The sequence below is a fragment of the Ahaetulla prasina genome, chromosome 6, assembly GCF_028640845.1.
Source record: "Ahaetulla prasina isolate Xishuangbanna chromosome 6, ASM2864084v1, whole genome shotgun sequence".
In the NCBI taxonomy this organism is placed as follows: domain Eukaryota; kingdom Metazoa; phylum Chordata; class Lepidosauria; order Squamata; family Colubridae; genus Ahaetulla; species Ahaetulla prasina.
The window spans coordinates 64,882,655-64,903,978 of record NC_080544.1 but is presented as its reverse complement, the minus strand read 5'-3'; the positions used below and the strand labels follow the sequence as shown (position 1 = coordinate 64,903,978).

Sequence of the window (21,324 nt, the reverse complement as noted above, 5' to 3'; positions counted from 1 at the left end):
TCTTGTTATAAAAATGAAGTCTTTATATACATGGCTTTTGCATTTCAGTGAGTTGTCTCGGACGTTACCTTCTCTGGAATCTATACAGATGGTGTTCGATCAACTTTCCCCGAATACCCATCGACATTCTCAGGTATGATTTCATGGAATTGGCAATAAATCTCTCAGAATCTATATTAACTTAAAAGTGGGTGGTGGGTGGTTGCAGAATATATGGCAATAGTTAGCAAAGCATTCTTCTTAGTTGATTTTTTCCCCCAATTTGTTTCTTAATTGTATTATGTTTAATATGGGCTACCTAGCAGTAATCCAGAAATAGGTAGGAGCTGCATTCTTTCTTCAGGAGCAGATAGATCATGGTCTGGAGAAGTATGCAATGTTTTTAATGTCATTAGCCTCTTTTCTATGTTTGATTGCAATGCCAACTAGAATGCTTCCTGGATATGGATAATCACAAGGTGTCATGGATTGATAACCTCATATTTTTATTATTATCATGTGTTGCTGCCCTTATGGATAGAGTGGGACATGTACCTAGCCATTGTCCTCTAACACTAATATTGAAAGACCTGGATTCGGTTACAGTTTTCTACTGAGCCAATTTTAAAATGTTAATATTAAAGTATGAAACTTTAGACACCTATTCCCACATTCACACTGCCTGGAAACATTTAGCATGATTGAAGAATTTAACTGTTTTAAACTTATAGGGGAATGATCTATATCAGTGGTCACCAACCAGTGGTCCGCGAGAAAATTTTGGTGGTCCGCAGAAAAATTATTTGCATTTTTTATATTGCACTAAATACTATTTATCTTTTTAAAAAATTCGTATTAGTGGTCCTCAGGATTTAAAATTATGAATTTAGTGGTCCCTGAGGTCCGAAAGGTTGGTGACCCCTACTACTATTTTCTCTCAGCCTAATACATTTTTGGTCACTGACCCAGCACTGCAGGTTGGTTATTCCATCTCTGAATGTTATATTTTTCATTGTTGCTGAAGATGATGGCCTGTAGTTTAGTGCAGGAGTCTCCAATCTTGGCAACTTTAAGACTTGTGGACTTCCCCTGGTTTAGTGGAAGCTAGCTATTCTGGGAGTTACAGTGTGATTCCGTTTGAAGAAAGCTAATACAGATAGTTCTAGGATGGTCCATAACAATCTGCCTTGGTACATATATAAAAGCTTCACTATTTCATATGCTCACCTCTTCCTGTGTTCTGCTGAAAAAACTTTCTTTCCGCCCACCCTAATAAATGAAGCATTTAAAGTTCTTTTGTGTCTGAAGCCCTGGAAAATCTTACTTGCAACTGTATAATGTTACTATTTTGTCTGCATGGCTTAGCTCTAAACCTATAATTACAAGATCACTTTCCATCATTTGCAACTTCTTCTCATTAAAACACTTGATTTGAAATGGTTCTTTTGCACTTAACCTTTCAGTGTAGCAAATTCAGTTCCATTCTAGTCTGATATTCGAATTACTGATAATTCACTGGGATAATAAAAGTTTACAATGTTTTCTGAAATATATACACAGATGATAAAATGCCAGACTTATTGGGAAAATAGTATTCCTTTCGTTCTTATACTTTTCTTTTTCTATGACTCTCTTACCAGTCATCCTTTGATGTCAATCGTGCAAAATTGGTTCAGTTGACAAGTTTGCTTTCTTCTATAGAGGATAAGGTACAGTGACTTTTAGATATCTCTCTGGTGCCACTTAATCTTTAGATGTACTATATTTTCTTATTTAAATACTTTTGATTATTTTTTAATACTTTATTTTTTTTAATGTCCCCTTGTTTCTTATACTAGGAAGTAAGATCTTTAATCTTCCTAACAACTCATGTGCCAAATTGCCAAATGTGCATTTTGAAAACCAGTTATTTATTTATGAGTTTTTTTCTGTTGTGTGAACTGAAAATTAACGCAAAAAATACCTGGTCATGTGTCATATGCATTTTAGGTTCTTAGAGATGCTGAAGACTGAAAGCATTCATTACTTTATTAAATGAGAATTGAACTTCATACAGTTACAGTCTGGAGCTCAAAGAAGTTAGATTTTTTTTTCTTTTCATTGACCATTGCATGGCTAAATTGGTCAGTTATTTATAATAAGTGTAATCTATTGTACAGTTTACAATAAAGTGTTCCTACATCTCCTAAAGTCTCCTTCTGTTGAAGTTTGAAATTGTCAGGTAGAGCTATTCATTCTTATATTTTTACAGGTGAAAAGAGTACTGATTGAGGGGCCAGATCCCACACATCGACGTTCACTTATCCCTCCTGTTACCTTTGAGGTGAATTTTAAGTATTATTTTGTCACATAGACAATTATTTATAATTCTTGCTACAATGTTCTCACCTATTAAAAAAAACATGTTCATACAGAAAGTGATACAGCACCAAGGCAACACTTACTCTCTTAAGAAATATTTAACATAACATTAATATAATCACTGTACAATTAATATAATGATAATATTAGAGGGATAGCATCAATATCACGTGTGGTTCTAGTACCGCTTTACAAAGTCTTAGTAAGGCCACACTTGGAATACTGAATCCAGTTCTGGTCAATATAAAAAACAAAATACAATATTTTTTAAAAAAAACCACCTTGAGACTCAGGAAAGAGTGCAGAGAAGAGCAACAAGAATGATCGGGGGCTAGAGGATAAAAGATATGAAGAACTGTTACAGGAATTGGTTATGTCTAATGAAAAGAAGAACTAAGGGAGACATGACAGCAGTGTTCCAATATCTGAGGGGCACCCACAAAGATGAGGGCTATCAAACTCTTTTTCAAAGCACCAAGAGACAAGATGAGAAACAATGGATGTAAACTAACCAAGGAGAGAAGCAATGTAGAACTAAGAAGAAATTTCTTAACGGTGAGAGCAATCAATCAATGGAACAGCTTGCTTTTAGAAGTTGTGCATGCTCCATCACTAGAGGCTTTCAAAAAGAGATTGGACAACCATTTAACTGAAATGGTATAGGGTCTCCTGCTTGAGCAGGGGGTTGGACTAGAAGACCTCCAAGGTCTCTTCCAACTTTATTATTCTGTGCTCTATGTTCTATGTTATGTCTCTGCAAGTTAGCCATATAATATGGGAAGTATGTATAAATAACATTTCTTCTGTTCTCATAGGTGAAAGCAGATTGCCTTGGGATTTCTTCCAAGATTCATCTTAAAGTTGATGTGGAGATGGGAAAACTTATTATTAAGAAATCTAAGGATGGTCCCGAAGATAAATTCTACACCCACAAAAAAAGTAAGTGGGTAGATCACTTGTCCCATTTTCATTCACTCAGCACTTTTGCTCACCTGGGAACAAGAGTATGAGGAATTACATTTTTTTCAGGTTTGCTTCAGACATAAATTTTGAATATGCAAATGTATAACTGCAGAGATTAGACTGTAACTTTCTAATACTTTTATAGTGAACACATTCAGATAGTGTTTTGATTGAGCAACAGACACTGGCGTACAAACTTGAAAGTGAAATTTTATACATGAAATGCCTTAGCGGTTCAGAAGGAAGTCTGTTTTCATTATAAATGGTTGTTACATTTTGTGTCTTCAAAGACGGAAGATTGATTATTTTGATTGGTGGTGGTGATAATTTTCTTTAGGTAATCAGACTAAAACTGCAGGTGATAAAGAAATAAACTTACTGTGACATTATTTAAGAGCTAGCTTTAAAGAGAAACTGTAGGGTACTTCCTACTTCTGATTGCTGTTTCATCATAGAAGCATAGGAAGGAGGTAGAATGTACAGTATTTTAAACCTTCATGAAAAGAAATAATATGGTACAACAGAGAGGCTGAAGTTAGTTCCTAGTTCCTACTTCTCTATTTTATTTAAAGGTTCAAATAAAGCATGAGAATAATATGGATTCTCTTAAACAAGTGAATCGTGAACTATGAAGAATTTTGTTCTAAAAACAACATTAGAGGAACTGATATGGAGCAATCAGTTTGTGACATGAACAGATAATTTAGAGTGTTCTAGCAACCAAAACAGTATCTAAATTCTTATTTTATGTTCAGCTGTTATTTTATTGTTGGTTTGATAGACTTATATGTTTGTATTATGGAGGTTTTTTTAAAAAAATTTCCTAGTAGGTGTTGGAGAGCACCCATCTCAGTCAGGAGGAGGGATCAAATGAGGAATTAGCATGGATTCATAAATGCAAGGAGGCAAGGTCTTTGAACCATATCTAGCCTTTCCCAGGTGTATCTGCCAGTCTGGGAAGATTCCTGTGAAAGTGGCATAGAACTATAAAGCAGCTAGTTTAAACTCTACATATGTTGCTCTGATTGTTTGTGCCTAACAATAGATCTTTTTAGGCCTGATCTACCTTTCTTGTTTGCCCTAATGCAAGAGTAGGCTACTTTCCAACTGGAAAGAGTAGGATTATCAGCCCAGCCCATATTTGCTTGAAGGTGATCAGACAGTATTTTACTGCTCTGTGCCAAGTGTAGATTTTCCCTCTTTGCTGGTGCAAGCAAGCAAAGAGTTTGCTGTAGAAGTTAGGCAAATGCTTCAGTTGCAAATGGCGGTGTGCATTCTGGCAGGTATGCCTTCCCCATGCCTTGGCCATTTTCTACTGGTGTAGTGAGCTGCCTGCTGAGAGACAACCTTATGTCCTCCTCCCATCAGTGCAAACAGGAAATAATGAAACACCGTTTCTTTGCTTGTTTAGCAGGTTCAGCAGAAAGAGGCCATTTCTTTATTGCCTCCACAAACGTTATACCCAGAGAAGGGAGAAATGGTGGTACGTGCTTTCCTGGCTTGGCTAGAAGGGGAAAAGAGGATGGGAGATCTACCAAACAGGGACTGGGTTACTGCAGAGAGAACACCTGGTCATCATTATGGCCAAAGTTGGGACGTACATTTTTAATCATGGTTAAATTTTATTCTGTATTTGAGCTTATTAAGCAAAAGATTTTTGAACCAAACACTATAGAAGGGTTAGGCTGACAGTGGTGAGAACAGCTTCTGTACCCTGATGTTTGGCACTTATAGATCTTCTTCAATCTGGTTTTAGGCTTGGCTCTGGGACAGAAAGTGCTTTGATTGCCCTATGAAATGACCTTTGATAAGAAAAAAACAAAGTGTATATGTCTATTGGTTCTTTGAAATATTTCAGCATGATACTATCAATCATGGTATCATTTAATTTATTTAAGTGACTGTTTAAAATGAACAGAAACAAAAGCAAAAACAAAAAAAAGCCAAATAATAAAAAGAAGATTGAAAGGAGATTTGTAGGCAATATAAGAGTAAATATAAATGTCAAAGTAATACCAAATTAGTGCTGCTTAACTCTATCATGTTGGACTGAGTTAGGTTATGTAAAAGCTGAACCATTCTGCTCTCCTCAGTAATTTTCTGAAGTAGGTAATGTAGCATCAGAATAATTGACACAGAGTGAAAAAAGGTGTTTCTAGAAAGGAATAGTGGGAGATTATAGTTCTGCTTTGTGGTATTTGCTTGGGAGTCAATTTTAGTCCCAATGTTATTTTATATCTTACATGGAACCTCTTGGGGTAATGATCCAGAATTGTATTGCCATTAATAAGCAGAGGCCTTATTTTGGATCACCTTTTACTTTTATTTTCCAGTTTTGTTTGCATTTCATGCCCTAATTGTTCTGGGGGGAGTTCCTGAAGTTTTAGATTTATTTTAGTAACTGTCTAATTTTTCCAGAACATTGGTTATTGCACAAATTAGAAATGGAATACAGTTAGAAAAACCACTGGAAGTCTCAGTTACAAAACTAACACCTAAGAACTTGTTAATATTCGATATACTAACTCCACAAGACTGAAGAAGACTTACATAAATAGAACATTTGGAATGGTCCAAAGCCTACTGAGAGAGCATGTGGAAATAAGTAACTGAGAATCATTTTCCCTCAACTGATAGTTGAAGAGAGATCATGTACCAAGGTTGTTTAAACAAAACACTGAATTATTCTGGATAATAAAGCACAATATAAAAGTGTTATTATCCTTAAGGCATTTTTGAAGGGAGGCAAACAGCAGTTTTGAGATATTTCATTAATATATTGATTCCATTTTTTTTACCATTAGTTCAAACTAAGTTTTCCCAGCAGAAAAACCAAATGAAGTATATATAGTTTCCCTTAATGTTTTCATAAATGATACTTCATTTAATTGTTCTCAATTTGATTACTTTTAATTCACATGCATTTCAACACTGAACATTTCTGTCTGACATTTTCTACTTTATTTACAATATTCCCATGTAATGCTTCCCAGAACAAAAAATGTTTTAAAGCAGCTTTACTTACTCTTGGGACTCATGATATTGCTCTTCCTTCCTTAGGCCCAGAAGCCTTTCTTCCAGAGGAGAGCTGCAATACAAAATTGTTGTTGTATTGATTTGTACATCCATGACTAAGCAGTGAACAAAATTAAAAATGTAAAAACAATTGAAATAATACAAGAATTAAAATACATGCATATATAGTCACCAAAATCACTGAATGATGACTCAGAATCATAAATTCTGAAACTGTTTACATTTTTATACAGGATAGTCTAGCCAGAAAAGAGGTTTATTTTCAGTATCTGCATATCTTTCATCTTCACAGCTGCTCAAGGAGAAGAGATTCCAGAGATTTCCTTAGGAAGCTCAACAGGAATTGGATGAAGCCCAGATCTGGGTTTTACATTACCTTCTAATTTATGTAGGAAGTAAACATTACCAATAGTAGTATTCCTCATTGCACATATGTTTTATATCTGCTATGTTTTACAACTCTTACTCAATATAGATTCATTAATTAAAATATGACTCATATAACAGAAGGAAAAATTAAAAACTCCAGGCCTTTGTATGTAATGCTATTTACTTTAGAACAATAGCATTTCCGCTCCTGCATTGTAGCGGACTACATATCTTCCAGTAAGGGAAGATAATAGGCACTTTTAATACACAAATGGACAATTGACAGGGTTTTAAAAAATAACTCTTGCATAAAGTATGCTGGAGTATAACTAAGAAGCCAACATACAATAATTAATATTATTGCAATCAGTAAATAATATAATATGGTGTTCCATTACCCATAACTTCTTTTTATCTGATCTGGGTAATAGCACAATATAGAATAGAATAGAGCTGGAAGTGGCCTTGGAGGTCTTCTAGTCTATAAAAGTATATAGGTTATAGGTTGTATAGGAGAACCTATACAATATGTTTAGTTCAGTCTTTTTTAAAATCTATTTTAGCAATTGTGATTGTTGTAGCACTCCTACATCAAGTAAGATTGCTGTTTTATTAAAGTTTGTAAGCTTTTATTTCTTTCAAAGTCATAACTTGCCCTGGCAACTTGTCAGGTTATCTGGTCACCTACAAAGGACAACAGTGCTGTTGCCTATATTTAAAGTTTCTAACTTTAGAGTCTTTACAGTTTTCTTTTCCACCTTTCCACCAAAATGATGTTTGCCACCTATGTAATGTATAGACTATGTATGTACGGTGTTTTAGCAGCAACTGTGGTGATGATGCATTGGGGGGTGGGGCAAATCTCTTGATTTACTGGGAAATCCCCAACACTAGTTCCACAGGGATGAAGGATCCATTGCCTGGCCATCTTAAGTTGTTCCACACTAAACTGTTAAAGAAGCAGAGCAGAAATAGGCAGTAGGCATATGGCATATTTATGTTGGCATACTTTCTGTTGCTTCCTAAACTGTAGAAAGCACATTAAAGCACAATTGCCTCAATTTATACAAATCTAAGTCAATCACTTTGAGTTCTGTCACTAATTACATCGTCTCTATCCATTTTTAAATTATCAACAGAATAAGCTCTACAAATATCTTGCTCTAATAAATGATATGTTTAACATTTATCTTGGGATGCAAAATGGAGAATTATAGCATGCGAGATATTTTCCAAGTCAGTGAAGTCACATCAGCAGCTTTTAAGAAATAGTAAAGTTGTCAAACAGCAGTTTTGCTACATCCCTACTAGCATGGTTCTCTTCTAATGTGAATTGTTCCTTTAATTGGAGTTTAGATTTCAATTTAGTTTCTGTTGGTTATAAAAAATGCACATCAGTAGCTTTCCCAATCATCAGTGCTGACTTCTGTGATAATCTCATACCTTTTTACGAAATGGTGAATCGATACGCAGTTTGTGTGAGACATACGACTCAAGCAAGAGGTCTCCTACTTAGGCAATCCTACGGTTTAATGAGCAGAAGTTATTCCAGCATGATGACGCTTCAAAACCACAATAGATTTGCACTGAGGCTTAGTTTTGAGCCACTGCCAATTTTTAAAATGCCTATCATAGTCCAGTAAGATTGTGCAATTCAAATCCTGAGAGGGAAGACATATTGTTAGCATGGGCTCTCTTTCGGTTTCAAAATTTCTAAGATTGACTTCGTTTTTGTCCCGTTTAGTCTTACAGCTCATCAAGTCTCAGAAGTTTCCTAACAAGCTGGTCATTGTACTAGAGACAGAAAAAGAAAAAGCACAAAGGAAAGAATATGTCTTTGCTGACTCTAAGGTAAAATGCTCCCTTCTGAGTGTTTTAACATAGCAGAAACATTACTATTTATTTTATGGCATTATTTTCATTAATTACAAATCCAAAATGATGCATTTATTTATTTAAAACCTATCCCTTTTTTCTGTTCCAGAAATTGGTTCTGAGACAATTTATAGAGGTTTTCAAGAGATGTATTTGAGGATAAATAAATATTATCTCTAGCTGTTCAGCTTGGATTATCAGAAACAAAGAAAATAAACTGTGAACCAGAAGAGAAGAATGCTCAGTTTAATTGTTCAAGAGCTCTAGACAACTTAACTCTGGCATATCTGTGTAAATTAGATAGGATGCTATTGCAACTGTATTTTGCTGTGTATGCACAGATAAGTACACAAAAACTCCTCAAGATAGATCTGAAGGATTACGGGTGAGGTATTCAAGAAGTACTAAAATAAAATAATAAATAAAAATAAAAATAATGAACAACAAACAATATAGCTTCAGAATTAGGTGGTAAGACCATATAAGTCATACAAATGCTATTAAATAGAATATGGAATAAACATATCCTTGACACTTCTAAATAAAGGACATCCCCAGGCATGCCCAGATGTCTATTATTTGATACGTGAACCTTGTTTTCCTGCCCATCTTGATTCAGCCTCATGTTAAATATATACAGGGAAGGTCATTTGATCAAGTTACTTCAAGCTATTGACTTGAATTTGTTTAAAATATCAGTTCCTTGTTCCAGACTTATTTTCTATTGGCAAAGAATGAAGATTTATGTATTTCCTACAAAGCAATCCAAGGGGTTTCCCTCCTCCAAATTGTTTGGGTAAATTATACTTAGGATTCAGGGTAATAATTAAAAATCTTACATAGCAAACTCATTCTAGTCACCAGTAATTTATTTCGTTCTTATGGAACTGTGCTCAGTTGGACAGTAGAATTAATTCTAATTAATCTTAAACACTGAATCAAATCCAGTTTTTAAGGAGATTATATATTTTCTCTAGGAAAGATAGCTGTCTTTCTCCATAGGTATAAGACATAACCTGAATTGCCATATATCCAAATTAAGAATATTTAATTTAGGCCATATTGAATAAGTTTTTTAAAGAGTGATTTTATTACAATGTATTGTATTGTTTTTATCTGGCTGTTCACCGCCCTGAGTCCTTCGGGAGAAGGGCGGTATAAAAATTAAAATATTATTATTATTATTATTATTATTATTATTATTATTATTATTATTATTATTATTATTATTATTATTATTAAGAATTCAAATTTCAAATCTGGGTGGTTTATAAAACTATTTAAAACCAATTAAGACAAGCACATATATAAAGACAAAATATAAAGACGTTTTTGCCCCTGAAGAAAAGATAGGATATAAATTGACTCAATAAATAAATGCTGTTATTATGATATTACATGAATGCTTAAAACAGTACACAATAAATGCCTGGGAAAAAGAAGAATCTATTTGTTTGCACTGAGGATATTGCATTGGATTCAAGGCCTGTCTCCCTGAGGAGGTCATTCCATGAATTCTGAAACTGAGAAAGTCATTTTATTATCTTCCTCTGGATCAGTGCTGGAATTCATTTTTTTTTTTACTTACTGGTTCTATGGGTGTGACTTGGTGAGTGTGATGTGGCTTGGTGGGTGTGGCAGGGGAAGGATACTGCAAAATCTCATAACATAACATAACATAACATCAGAGTTGGAAGGGACCTTGGAGGCCTTCTAGTCCAACCCCCTGCCCAGGCAGGAAACCCTACACCATCTCAGTCAGATGGTTATCCAACATTTTCTTAAAAATTTCCAGTGTTGGAGCATTCACAACTTCTGAAGGCAAGTCGTTCCACTTATTAATTGTTCTAACTGTCAGGAAATTTCTCCTTAGTTCTAAGTTGCTTCTTTCCTTGATCAGTTTCCACCCATTGCTTCTTGTTCTACCCTCAGGTGCTCTGGAGAACAGCCCAACTCCCACTTCTCTGTGGCAGCCCCTGAGATATTGGAACACTGCTATCATGTCTCCCCTGGTCCTTCTTTTTGTTAAACTAGACATACCCAGTTCCTGCAACCGTTCTTCATATGTTTTATCCTCCAGTCCCTAATCATCTTTGTTGCTCTTCTCTGCACTCTTTCTAGAGTCTCAACATCTTTTTACATCGTGGCGACCAAAACTGGATGCAATATTCCAAGTGTGGCCTTACCAAGGCATTATAAAGTGGTACTAGCACTTCACGTGATCTTGATTCTATCCTCTGTTTATGCAGCCCAGAACTGTGTTGGCTTTTTAACAGCTGCTGCACACTGCTGGCTCATATCTAGATGGTTATCCACTAGGACTCCAAGATCCCTCTCACAGGTACTACTATTGAGCAAGGTACCACATATACGGTACTGGTGCATTTTGTTTTTGGCCTAAATGTAGAACCTTACTTTTTTCACTGTTGAATTTCATTTTGTTAGATAGCGCCCAATGTTCAAGTCTGTCAAGATCTTTCTGTAACTTGAGCCTATCTTCTGGAGTGTTGGCTATTCCTGCCAGCTTGGTGTCATCTGCAAATTTGATGAGTTCCCATCTATCCCTCCGTCCAAGTCATTGATGAAGATGTTGAAGAGTACTGGGCCTAAAACAGAGCCTTGGGGTACTCCACTGCATACTTCTCTCCATGTGGATGTAGTTCCGTTGAGGACTACACGTTGAGTGCGGTTGGTCAGCCAGTTACGAATCCATCTGGTGGTGGTGCTGTCTAACCCACATTTTTCTACTTTATCTAGTAGTAGGTTATGGTCTACTTTATCAAATGCTTTACTGAAGTCCAAGTAAATTATATCAACAGCATTCCTCTGGTCTACTAATTTTGTCATTTTGTCAAAGAATGCGATAAGATTAGTCTGGCATGATCTGTTTTGACAAACCCATGTTGGCTTTTGGTTATTACTTTGTTTGCTTCTAGGTGTTCGGTGATTCGTTGCTTGATTATCTTTTCCAGAATCTTCCCCGGTATTGAGGTCAGACTGATAGGTCTGTAGTTTCCTGGATCTGTTTTTTTTCCTTTTTTGAAGATGGGAACTACATCAGCTCTTTTCCAGTCCTCTGGCAGCTCCCCTGTGCTCCAGGATCTTTGAAAGATATAGTTCAGTGGTTCTGAGATCACGTCTGCCAGTTCCTTCAGAACCTTGGGGTGTAATCCATCTGGTCCTGGTGATTTGAACTCGTCTAGGGTAGACAGGTGTTCACTTACCATTTTCTTCCCTATTTTAACTTGTGTTTCTAATCTGTTTTTTGTAGTGCTGTTTTTGATAGGTTGGATTGTGTTTTCCTTTTGTGTAAATCTCCATTCCCACCCCACTCCAGGGGAAGGATAGAGCACAAAATCTCCATTCCCACCCTACTCTGGGGCCAGCTAGAGGTGATATTTGCCAATTCTCTGAACTACTCAAAAATTCTGCTACTGGTTCTCCAGAACCTATCAGAATCTGCTGAATAGCACCCCCACTCTGGATACCCCCATCACCTGACTTTTTTCTTCAGAACTGGAGGGCCAGACTCCTATTGTCACAGGCACTATAATCAGCCACTATATTTTCTCATATAGCCCAAGATAAGGTAAGAGGAGCCCTTCCCTCTTTTGCAGTCAGTGAATCTGCAATCATATCTGCAATATGTGCCTTTGTATGAATAATAAGGGTTTCTGTACTTGTGCTGGGACTCTATTCCGCCAGAACACCATCAGCTCAAATGAAAGCATTTTTTTTTTGCATGTCTCAAAAGCCCCCTATTGCACACATTTTATCCATTAAGATCAGCTCTCTATGATATCTCTACGTTGTCTTAGGAAAGGAACTATTCTTACTCATTGTGTATGGAGATCTATGGGTGTGCTTATCACTTGAACAGGGTTTATGGTAATCTAATCTTATGGCATCCCACTATGACTGACTATCCCATCATTGGCTTCTGAGCAAATGTTGTTTTTTTAAAAAGTGATAGCTCATAATATAATCTTTCTCTTTTTCTGTGTTTATGCCCACAAAACAGAAAATAAGAATACACAATTTTTTCTTATTTTGTTATCCATGGAAAGAAATTCCAAGTACATCCGGAGAACATTTCATCAAAAAAATAATACCATAAAAATAATACCATCTCAATACCTGTTCTGTTTAGGAATGCAATAAACTGACTAATCTGGATTCAAATTCTAATAGATTAAAGACAACAAAATCAATTGTTTTATCTCAGCAGTTTACTGAAAATTCTTTGAACAGCTATCGTCCTATGACAGAAGTAAAACTAAGGAAGGATTTGAACTGATCTAAATATTTCTATCTTTAGCATTTTCTCTAGCTTCTAAATAATCAAAAACAGTCTTAAGTTACTAACAATTGAAATGTTACCAAATCTAAAGAGATCACTTACAAGTTGCTATTTAGGTTGAAACTTTCTATGGACACATGTCATTGTGAAAGCATTTTTTCAGCTTACAGTACATTTAACAAATGAAGGGGTTCTTTGATCAATAATACTGAGTTAGTTATAATATTTCTTTTTTCTTTTGTTTTTTTACCACTCCATTTTTCAGAAAAGAGAAGGCTTCTGCCAGCTTCTACAGCAAATGAAGAACAAACATTCTGAACAACCAGAGCCTGACATGATCACTATCTTCATTGGGACCTGGAATATGGGTATAAATTTCAAATTTATGTCCTAGCCTCTGCTGTACAAATTACTGTCTCATCAAAAAAAAATGAAGAGTTTCCATTAGGAAACGGGAGATAGAACAGGTCTCTAGGTCAGATATTTGCACTAGCAGAAAATGATAACTAGCAACCTGTGATAACTTGAGTTGTATAGGGAAAAAAATCCGGTCCACTTTATTGTCTGCCTTAGAACAGCAATGTTCTGATCTGGCAAGCTTATTAGAGATTCTTTTTTAAAAAATTGAAAATTTTCTATTTATATATATAATGGTTCCTGACATAACACTATTGAGCCTTTCTATTAATCTTCTGCTACTTTATTTAGATGTTAATATAAATTGCCCAAAAATGTTTTCAGTAATTTACATCACACTCCTCTGATAATGTACTATTTCCTAATGCAGCTTCTCTCCCCAGTGTCAATAACACAATTACTGTACTGTTCTTTAGAGAATAGCATACTTTCTTTTCAGAAGTGTGTGCCTATGCATGTTTGTGGATATTTTTGAATGGGAAGGGACAAATGCTATTTAGACTTTGACTATTGCTAACATTTGTGCTGGTATGGAACGTGCTGAAAACACAATGCTTAAAACGGAATCTGTGATAAAATTATTTTCTACATCCATGTCACAGATTTTCCAGCTACCTCACTGTTATGTTGCTCAATTACTTTAAGATGAATGTACGTAACATATAGATGATTCCTTACTATTCTTTTACATGGCAGAGTAATCAGCTTATTCACAGCTCTGTGGGCTTCTTTCCTCCTGTTTGTTTTTGATTTGTTTTAAAATTGCATAGCAAAATAAAATAATCTACAGATGTAGCTTTCTGTCAGAACTGCAAAGTTTATAAAAGCTGGTTGATTCTCCCCCTTTTACCATTTATTTAATTATGAAACTTATTTGCTGGGAAATGCAGGAGTACCCTGTTCAACAACAATAAAGGTAGAATAAGGCAATAAATAAATAGTTCTATATATGGTTATGTCCATAATCAAATGGGATTTTACATACTTCAGGGTCTAGTGGATTAGAAAATAAGGCAGTGTTTGTTCCAGTTTTAATACCTGAATATTATCAAATAGGGCTATAATGTCTTTTTATATAATATATCAATCTATGGTCCTCTTGCTTCATTTTACAGCCACTGAGCACTACTAATTCATAGTGACAAAATGATATTTTTTGTGGTTTCTATTTTTAGTTACTTTTTAAAGCCTCCAAATTGGCTGAGGTTTAGAAAGCTTTAATGCAATTTACTTTATTAAATACAATAAACTTGAGAACCCAGTTTCATAGATTTTTCATTCATCTTCCTTCATAGTCTACCTTGCAATCTGTGGTCTTCAAAGGCAAAAAACCCCATATGCCTTAAAAGTGAACCAGCACTAGCTTCAAAGAAAGTTGTTCAACCCTAGTAAAGATTTAGCTAGATTCATTATTATGGTAGTTTCTTATCCTCATTTTGGTTTGGGATTTGCTAATCAAGGTGATGCTCCTCCACCAAAGAAGATCAGTTCCTGGTTTCTCTCCAAGGGACAGGGTAAGACCCGTGATGAGACAGCTGACTATATTCCACATGACATATATGTGATTGGAACACAGGAAGACTCCTTGGGGGAAAAAGAATGGCAAGAGATTCTAAGGCATTCGTTGCAGGAGATTACCAGTATCAGCTTCAAAGTGGTAAGAATGTTTATTAATGTTTAAAATTGTGGTTGGAGACTACATTGTTCTATTGGTCCATGCTTTTTCGAAATGATACATTAGATGTTCCTAAAGACCATTAGATATAGTGATAAAGTCTTCAAATCAAGCTCAACTTGTGACTTCATGGACATGTAGTTTCCTTGCCAAAGAAACTGTAGGATCTGGATGGAGCAAAAGAATCTCCCTTTGAACTAGTTTCAAATGGAGTCATCAGCAAATATTTGGGCAATCCAGTAACATTAGTTCTGACAGTTACTATGGATGGATGTAATCCATTGAAAGACTTAGTTCATGATCTGGAATTCTGCTGGCCCTTGGCTCCTGCTAAAATAGCAGGTGGCACTCATGGCCAGGGATTCCTTTGGCCAACTTCAGCTGAAGAATCACTTGGATCAAGATGATCTGATGACAATAATTCATGACCATCATCCAGGGATGAAATCTAAAAATTTTCCCTACAGGTTCTGTAGGCGTAGCTGAATTGGTGGGCGTGGCTTGATGGTCAGATGACTGGATGGGCATGGTCAATAACAATAAATAATAAAAATAATAAACAAAGTATAAAAAACAATAAGAGGTACCAAAACCAACTTTCACACTTTACACACACACAAAATGCCACACACAGCTTTCTGAGATTTTGTGTGTTTGTGTAGTTAGAGTGAAACACTACAGAAACACACCAAATCTCAGAAAGCTGCACAAATATTTTATTACATTATTTATTTTATTTTATTTTATTTTATTTTATTTTATTTTATTTTATTTTATTTTATTTTATTTTATTTTATTTTATTTTATTTTTTATTTTATTTTATTTTATTTTATTTTATTTTATTTTTTTATTTTATTTTATTTTATTTTATTTTATTTTATTTTATTTTATTTTATTTTATTGTGGACTTCAATTCCCAGAGTTCCTCAGCCAGCAAAGCCAGCCAGCATTAGTTGATCACTGAGGAAATAGATTAGCTAAGCAATTGATTCTATCTGGGCTGAAAGTGACACTGCTTTCGGGCTGGGAAAAAAGCCATACATTCATCAGTAATCAGGTAAATGTCTTAGAATCTCTACATGTTTTCTACAAGTAAGAGTACAAGTAAGGTTCTGCTGATGAGGAACTCAGGTGAGATCGCCAGAGGAGACTTTAAATTTTTTTTTAAGTTTAAAGGCTCTGCCGATCTCAGCTGAGGGGTGGGATCCTCAAAGGCTTTTTTTTACTTTTAAAGGCATGTTTCGGCTGAAGAAAAACCGGCTTTTAAAAGTAAAAAAACCCACCTCTGCTGATGGTGCAGCTCAGCAGAGGCGGGGGAGGCAGGGCCAGGGATTTTTGCTACCGGTCCTCCGAACCAGCAGCCACCATCACTACCGGATCATGCGAGTCTGGTAGTGGAGTCTGGTAGTGCATTCCAGGCATTAACAATTCTGTTACTGAAGTCATATTTTCTGCAATCGAGTTTAGAGAGGTTCACTTTAACTTTGAATCTATTGTGTGCTCATCTATTGTTGTGGTTGAAGCTGAAGTAGTCATTGACAGGAAGGACATTGTAGCAGATGATTTTATGAGCTATGCTCAGGTCATACCGAAGGCGGCGTAGTTCTAAATTTTCTAAACCCAGAATTTCAAGTCTGGTGGCAAAAGGATTTTGTTACAAGCAGAGGAGTGGAGGACTCTTCTTGTGAAATATTTCTGGATGCACTCAGTTGTATTAATGTCCGATATGCAGTGTCAGTTCCAGACAGATGAGCTGTATTCGAGAATTGGTCTAGCAAATGTTTTGTATGCTCTGGTTAGTAGTGTAATCTTACCGGAGAAGAAACTACGCAAGATTAGGTTTACAACTCTTAATGCCTTTTTGGCGATGTTGTTACAGTGGGCTTTGGCACTTAGATCATTAGATATGAGTACTCCAAGGTCTTGACAGAATGAGGGTCATCTACAAGGTCATGTCCACCTAGCTTGTATTTTGTGTACTGATTCTTTTTGCCAATGTATAAGACAGAGCATCTGTTGGTTGAGATTTGGAGTTGCCAATTTTTTGACCATTCCGACACAAGGTCAAGGTCTTTTTGAAGGGTAGCAGCATTGTTGGTAGTGTTAAATAGTTTAACATCATCGGCGAAGAAAACGCAGTTACTTATAATATGATCACAAAGGTCATTTATGTATAATATGAAGAGTGTTGGTCTTAGAACGCTGCCTTGGGGGGACACCACTATTAACAGGTGCAGGATTTGATGCTTGAACTTTGATACTTAAGATCAAGGATTTGATCTTGAACCATTCACTCTCACTTAGTCTTAGAGACTGTGCTATTGCAAACCACTTCTGAAAAATCTTGCTAAGAAAACTGCATACTTTGCTTTTTTTAGCTTAATGGGGTCAAATTTTCTACTGGTGACCAAAGTTGTTCTTATAGTGGTGGTGCAGGGGTGAAATTCAGCAGGTTCTGACAGGTTCTGGAGAACCGGTAATGGACATTTTGAGTAGTTCAGAGAACTGGCAAATACCACCTCTGGCTGGCCCCAGAATGAGGTGGGAATGGAGATTTTGCAGTATCCTTCCCTTGTCATGCGCACCAAGCCATGCCCACCAAGCCACACCATGCCCACCAAGCCATGCCCACAGAACCAGTAGTAAAAAAAATTGAATTCCACCACGTGTGGTGGTGATTATTTGAACATGTATGCTTCCAAACTAAATAACTTGGTGGTTCACACCAATCATACAAAAACATTACAATAACATCAACAAAACATACAAAATAAAGACAAAAGACGGCATACATGATGGAAGTGAGGGGTCTCATTCTCTCTTTCTAAAGACCTAGATGAAGTAGGTATGAACTAAGTCCAATCCTGCTTTGTTTTTCAAGATGAACGGAGTGCCTAATTAATTTTTACCAACTTCACTTTCTTCAAATTGCCTAGTTAGATAATATAACCTAACTTTGATTAATTTTGATCACACATCATGTTCGTAAGTGTGAAAAATGGTCATAAGTCACTTTTTTCACTGCTATTGTAACTTTGAATGGTCACTAAATAAAATGTTGTAAGTAAAGGACTACCGCTACACAAACAGCAAGATACTATGCTATAGTATGATAAAATTGCTTTTATCGTTCAGCTACAATGTTAGCTAAAACATGGCTTGATTATAATAGTGGGACTAGGTACTTAGATTCGTTCCACGGTTCTTAAATGAAAAATATGTACAGAAAATATAGTGTTAACACCTCTTCAGCATTCTTCTTCTGTTCAGTACATTGTTTCTGTACATAATTGGTCCTCATTAGAATTTTGATCATGGCAACTTTAAAAAAAACTCAGTATAAGTTATTGGAGAAGGGTTATGTATAGGTCTCTAGTTATTGTAATCCAGATACCTAGATTTAAGTGGAAGTGTGCAGCAGCTGATTTTTACTTTTTTTAAAAATTAGATAGCAACCCACACTCTCTGGAACATCAGGACTGTTGTACTGGCGAAACCCGAACATGAAAATCGCATAAGCCACCTCTGTGTTGATACTGTGAAGACTGGAATTGCAAACAGGCTGGGTAAGATTTGGGCAGACACCCAAAAAGGCATTTTAAATGGCTATTTTTCAGATGTTGACTCTCCTATGCTATAAAATAAACTGGAACAAAGTTACCTTTGTTATATAGAGGTCTCTAGTTATTTACTAATGAAATTAGTAAATAAAATGTTGTAAGTAAAGGACTACCGCTACACAAACAGCAAGATACTATGCTATAGTATGATAAAATTGCTTTTATCGTTCAGCTACAATGTTAGCTAAAACATGGCTTGATTATAATAGTGGGACTAGGTACTTAGATTCGTTCCACGGTTCTTAAATGAAAAATATGTACAGAAAATATAGTGTTAACACCTCTTCAGCATTCTTCTTCTGTTCAGTACATTGTTTCTGTACATAATTGGTCCTCATTAGAATTTTGATCATGGCAACTTTAAAAAAACCTCAGTATAAGTTATTGGAGAAGGGTTATGTATAGGTCTCTAGTTATTGTAATCCAGATACCTAGATTTAAGTGGAAGTGTGCAGCAGCTGATTTTTACTTTTTTTAAAAATTAGATAGCAACCCACACTCTCTGGAACATCAGGACTGTTGTACTGGCGAAACCCGAACATGAAAATCGCATAAGCCACCTCTGTGTTGATACTGTGAAGACTGGAATTGCAAACAGGCTGGGTAAGATTTGGGCAGACACCCAAAAAGGCATTTTAAATGGCTATTTTTCAGATGTTGACTCTCCTATGCTATAAAATAAACTGGAACAAAGTTACCTTTGTTATATAGAGGTCTCTAGTTATTTACTAATGAAATTAGTAAATAAATGTTTATTTGTTTATTCATTTTATATGGTAACCCATTTTACTCTCACTGGGTGGCTAACTTCATTAAAAAAATAAAAACACAAATTCAACTTAAAAGCTAAAGGGAAACGTATAAAAACCACTAAAGAATATACAAAGTGCCAAGGCCTACAAAAAACATGGTATCTCATTCAGTCATACAGTCTGATTCAACTACATTTATGGCCCCAGCACCTGGAGGAAGAATAATGGAATTGGGGCCATTCAAACTGCAGGGGGACAGTTTTGGACAACAGTTGCCGTAACAAAGAAGACACAATAAAGGGATCTGAAGCTTGCCTGAAGTATGCCAGTTCTAATGGGATGAGCAGAGAAAATTGGAGATTGGTGATTCGGTAGATAATTGCATGCCATGGAAGATTTTATAGGTGACAACCAGCACTCTGAATTGCACCCAGAAGCCTACTGGGTCCAGTGCAGCTCATGGAGCTATGGTATTATATGGTTATTCTGCACTGTCCATCAAACTGCATTTGCTGCTTCATTCCAAGCCTTCCAATTTAGCACATAGAGTTGGCACATAGAGTTTTGCAAACAACCCACATATTATGAACCAACTCTAATGGTGGAAGGAGACCCCAAAGCCCATAACTACTTAATCTTACTAGGGTTGTGCTGAAGCCTTACTTACAGCTTCTGAGTACCAAAAAAGAACATCAACAGCATGTTTTGGTTGATCAGGAATAAAGATGCATAGTTATGTATCATCAGCACTGATTATATTTTATCCCATGAGGTCAGTTGATGATCTCACCTAGTGGTTTCATGCAGATGTTTAACAGAGAACAGAGTCTAAACCACTTTACAAAGAGGAGTCTAGGGCTAGATCTCTCCCTACCATTACTAATGGAACCAGCCTCAAAGTAGGAGAAAAAACATTGTATAATGGTACTTTCCTGCATAATGGTACTTCCGATTCACAATCCATTAAATTGTTCTTAAAAGACAATTTTAATAAAGATGAGGATAATATTGGTTATCTCCATAAAAACTGGAACTAGGTTTGGAATATTTTCATTAAACTGGGTATTAAACAACTGAGCCAGTTCAGTTGGAAGTTATCATGAACATACTTTTAAAAATATTTTATACTATGAAAAAACTCCCAAAGTTCTATACAGTAATATTTTTTGTAATTCAGTCTTTAATGATAGAGCAGCTCAAGCTCATAATACTATACTTTGGGATGCAAGGAATCTCATACTGACATAGAGTCCTATTTATCCTGCTGGTCAGATTTCATTCACAGAAAATTCCATGGTTAGAAAACTACTGCTGGGGTTTTCCTTGTGTTCCTGTTAATAGAACCCATAAGGTTTTTAGACAAAACATTATTGAAACAGATGTCGGACCCCCAAGAGCTAAGAAACACATGTAGAATTACTTCTGAACAGTTTATTGTATTATTTTTCATCGATAGACAGAAATCTTGCAAAATTAAGCAAGTATTTGCATAACTAAAGATATATTCTAAGAATTGCTACGGCAGAACCTTCTTAACTCTGTCTCCCAACAAACTACCTAAGCTTTGTTGTCTCTTACTGGAGTTCTGGAATGGAGCCCTACTTCCTGGGAATCCAGATTACATCCCACCACAACAGGATTTGGGTTGATGTAAGTTCGCATTAGATTTTAAGGCTCACTAACTGCTCTATATTGTGAAGATGGCCCTAAATCAGGCAATTGAGCTATTCTGTCTTTATGCTTCAATCTAAGTCTTCCCATTTTTGACCAGTCCTCAAGATCTAGTCATCAAATTGGTTCTTCATATAACCTGACCTAAATTATGATCATAACTTTAATTTTTTGCTTCCCAAAATCTAAAAAAACATGATGTGCTTCATTTTAAAATGTCTTATTTTAATAAAAAAATTAACCAGATGCAGAAAAGAAAATAGAAACAGTAAAAAAATGAAAATAAAAAAGCATAAAAGAAGAAA

General features: G+C 35.7%; 1 protein-coding gene across 1 annotated transcript in view; it reads left to right on the top strand.

Moving 5' to 3' along the window:
• INPP5D (inositol polyphosphate-5-phosphatase D) overlaps nucleotides 1–21,324 on the top strand; it is a 106,590-nt gene that overhangs the window by 44,033 nt on the left and 41,233 nt on the right. The window contains exons 6-13 of the mRNA XM_058188718.1: nucleotides 49–133; nucleotides 1,620–1,688; nucleotides 2,231–2,302; nucleotides 3,156–3,279; nucleotides 8,453–8,559; nucleotides 13,149–13,251; nucleotides 14,761–14,957; nucleotides 18,425–18,542. Of these exons, the coding sequence (XP_058044701.1) occupies nucleotides 49–133; nucleotides 1,620–1,688; nucleotides 2,231–2,302; nucleotides 3,156–3,279; nucleotides 8,453–8,559; nucleotides 13,149–13,251; nucleotides 14,761–14,957; nucleotides 18,425–18,542 (875 nt within the window). The remainder of the gene's footprint in view (nucleotides 1–48; nucleotides 134–1,619; nucleotides 1,689–2,230; nucleotides 2,303–3,155; nucleotides 3,280–8,452; nucleotides 8,560–13,148; nucleotides 13,252–14,760; nucleotides 14,958–18,424; nucleotides 18,543–21,324) is intronic.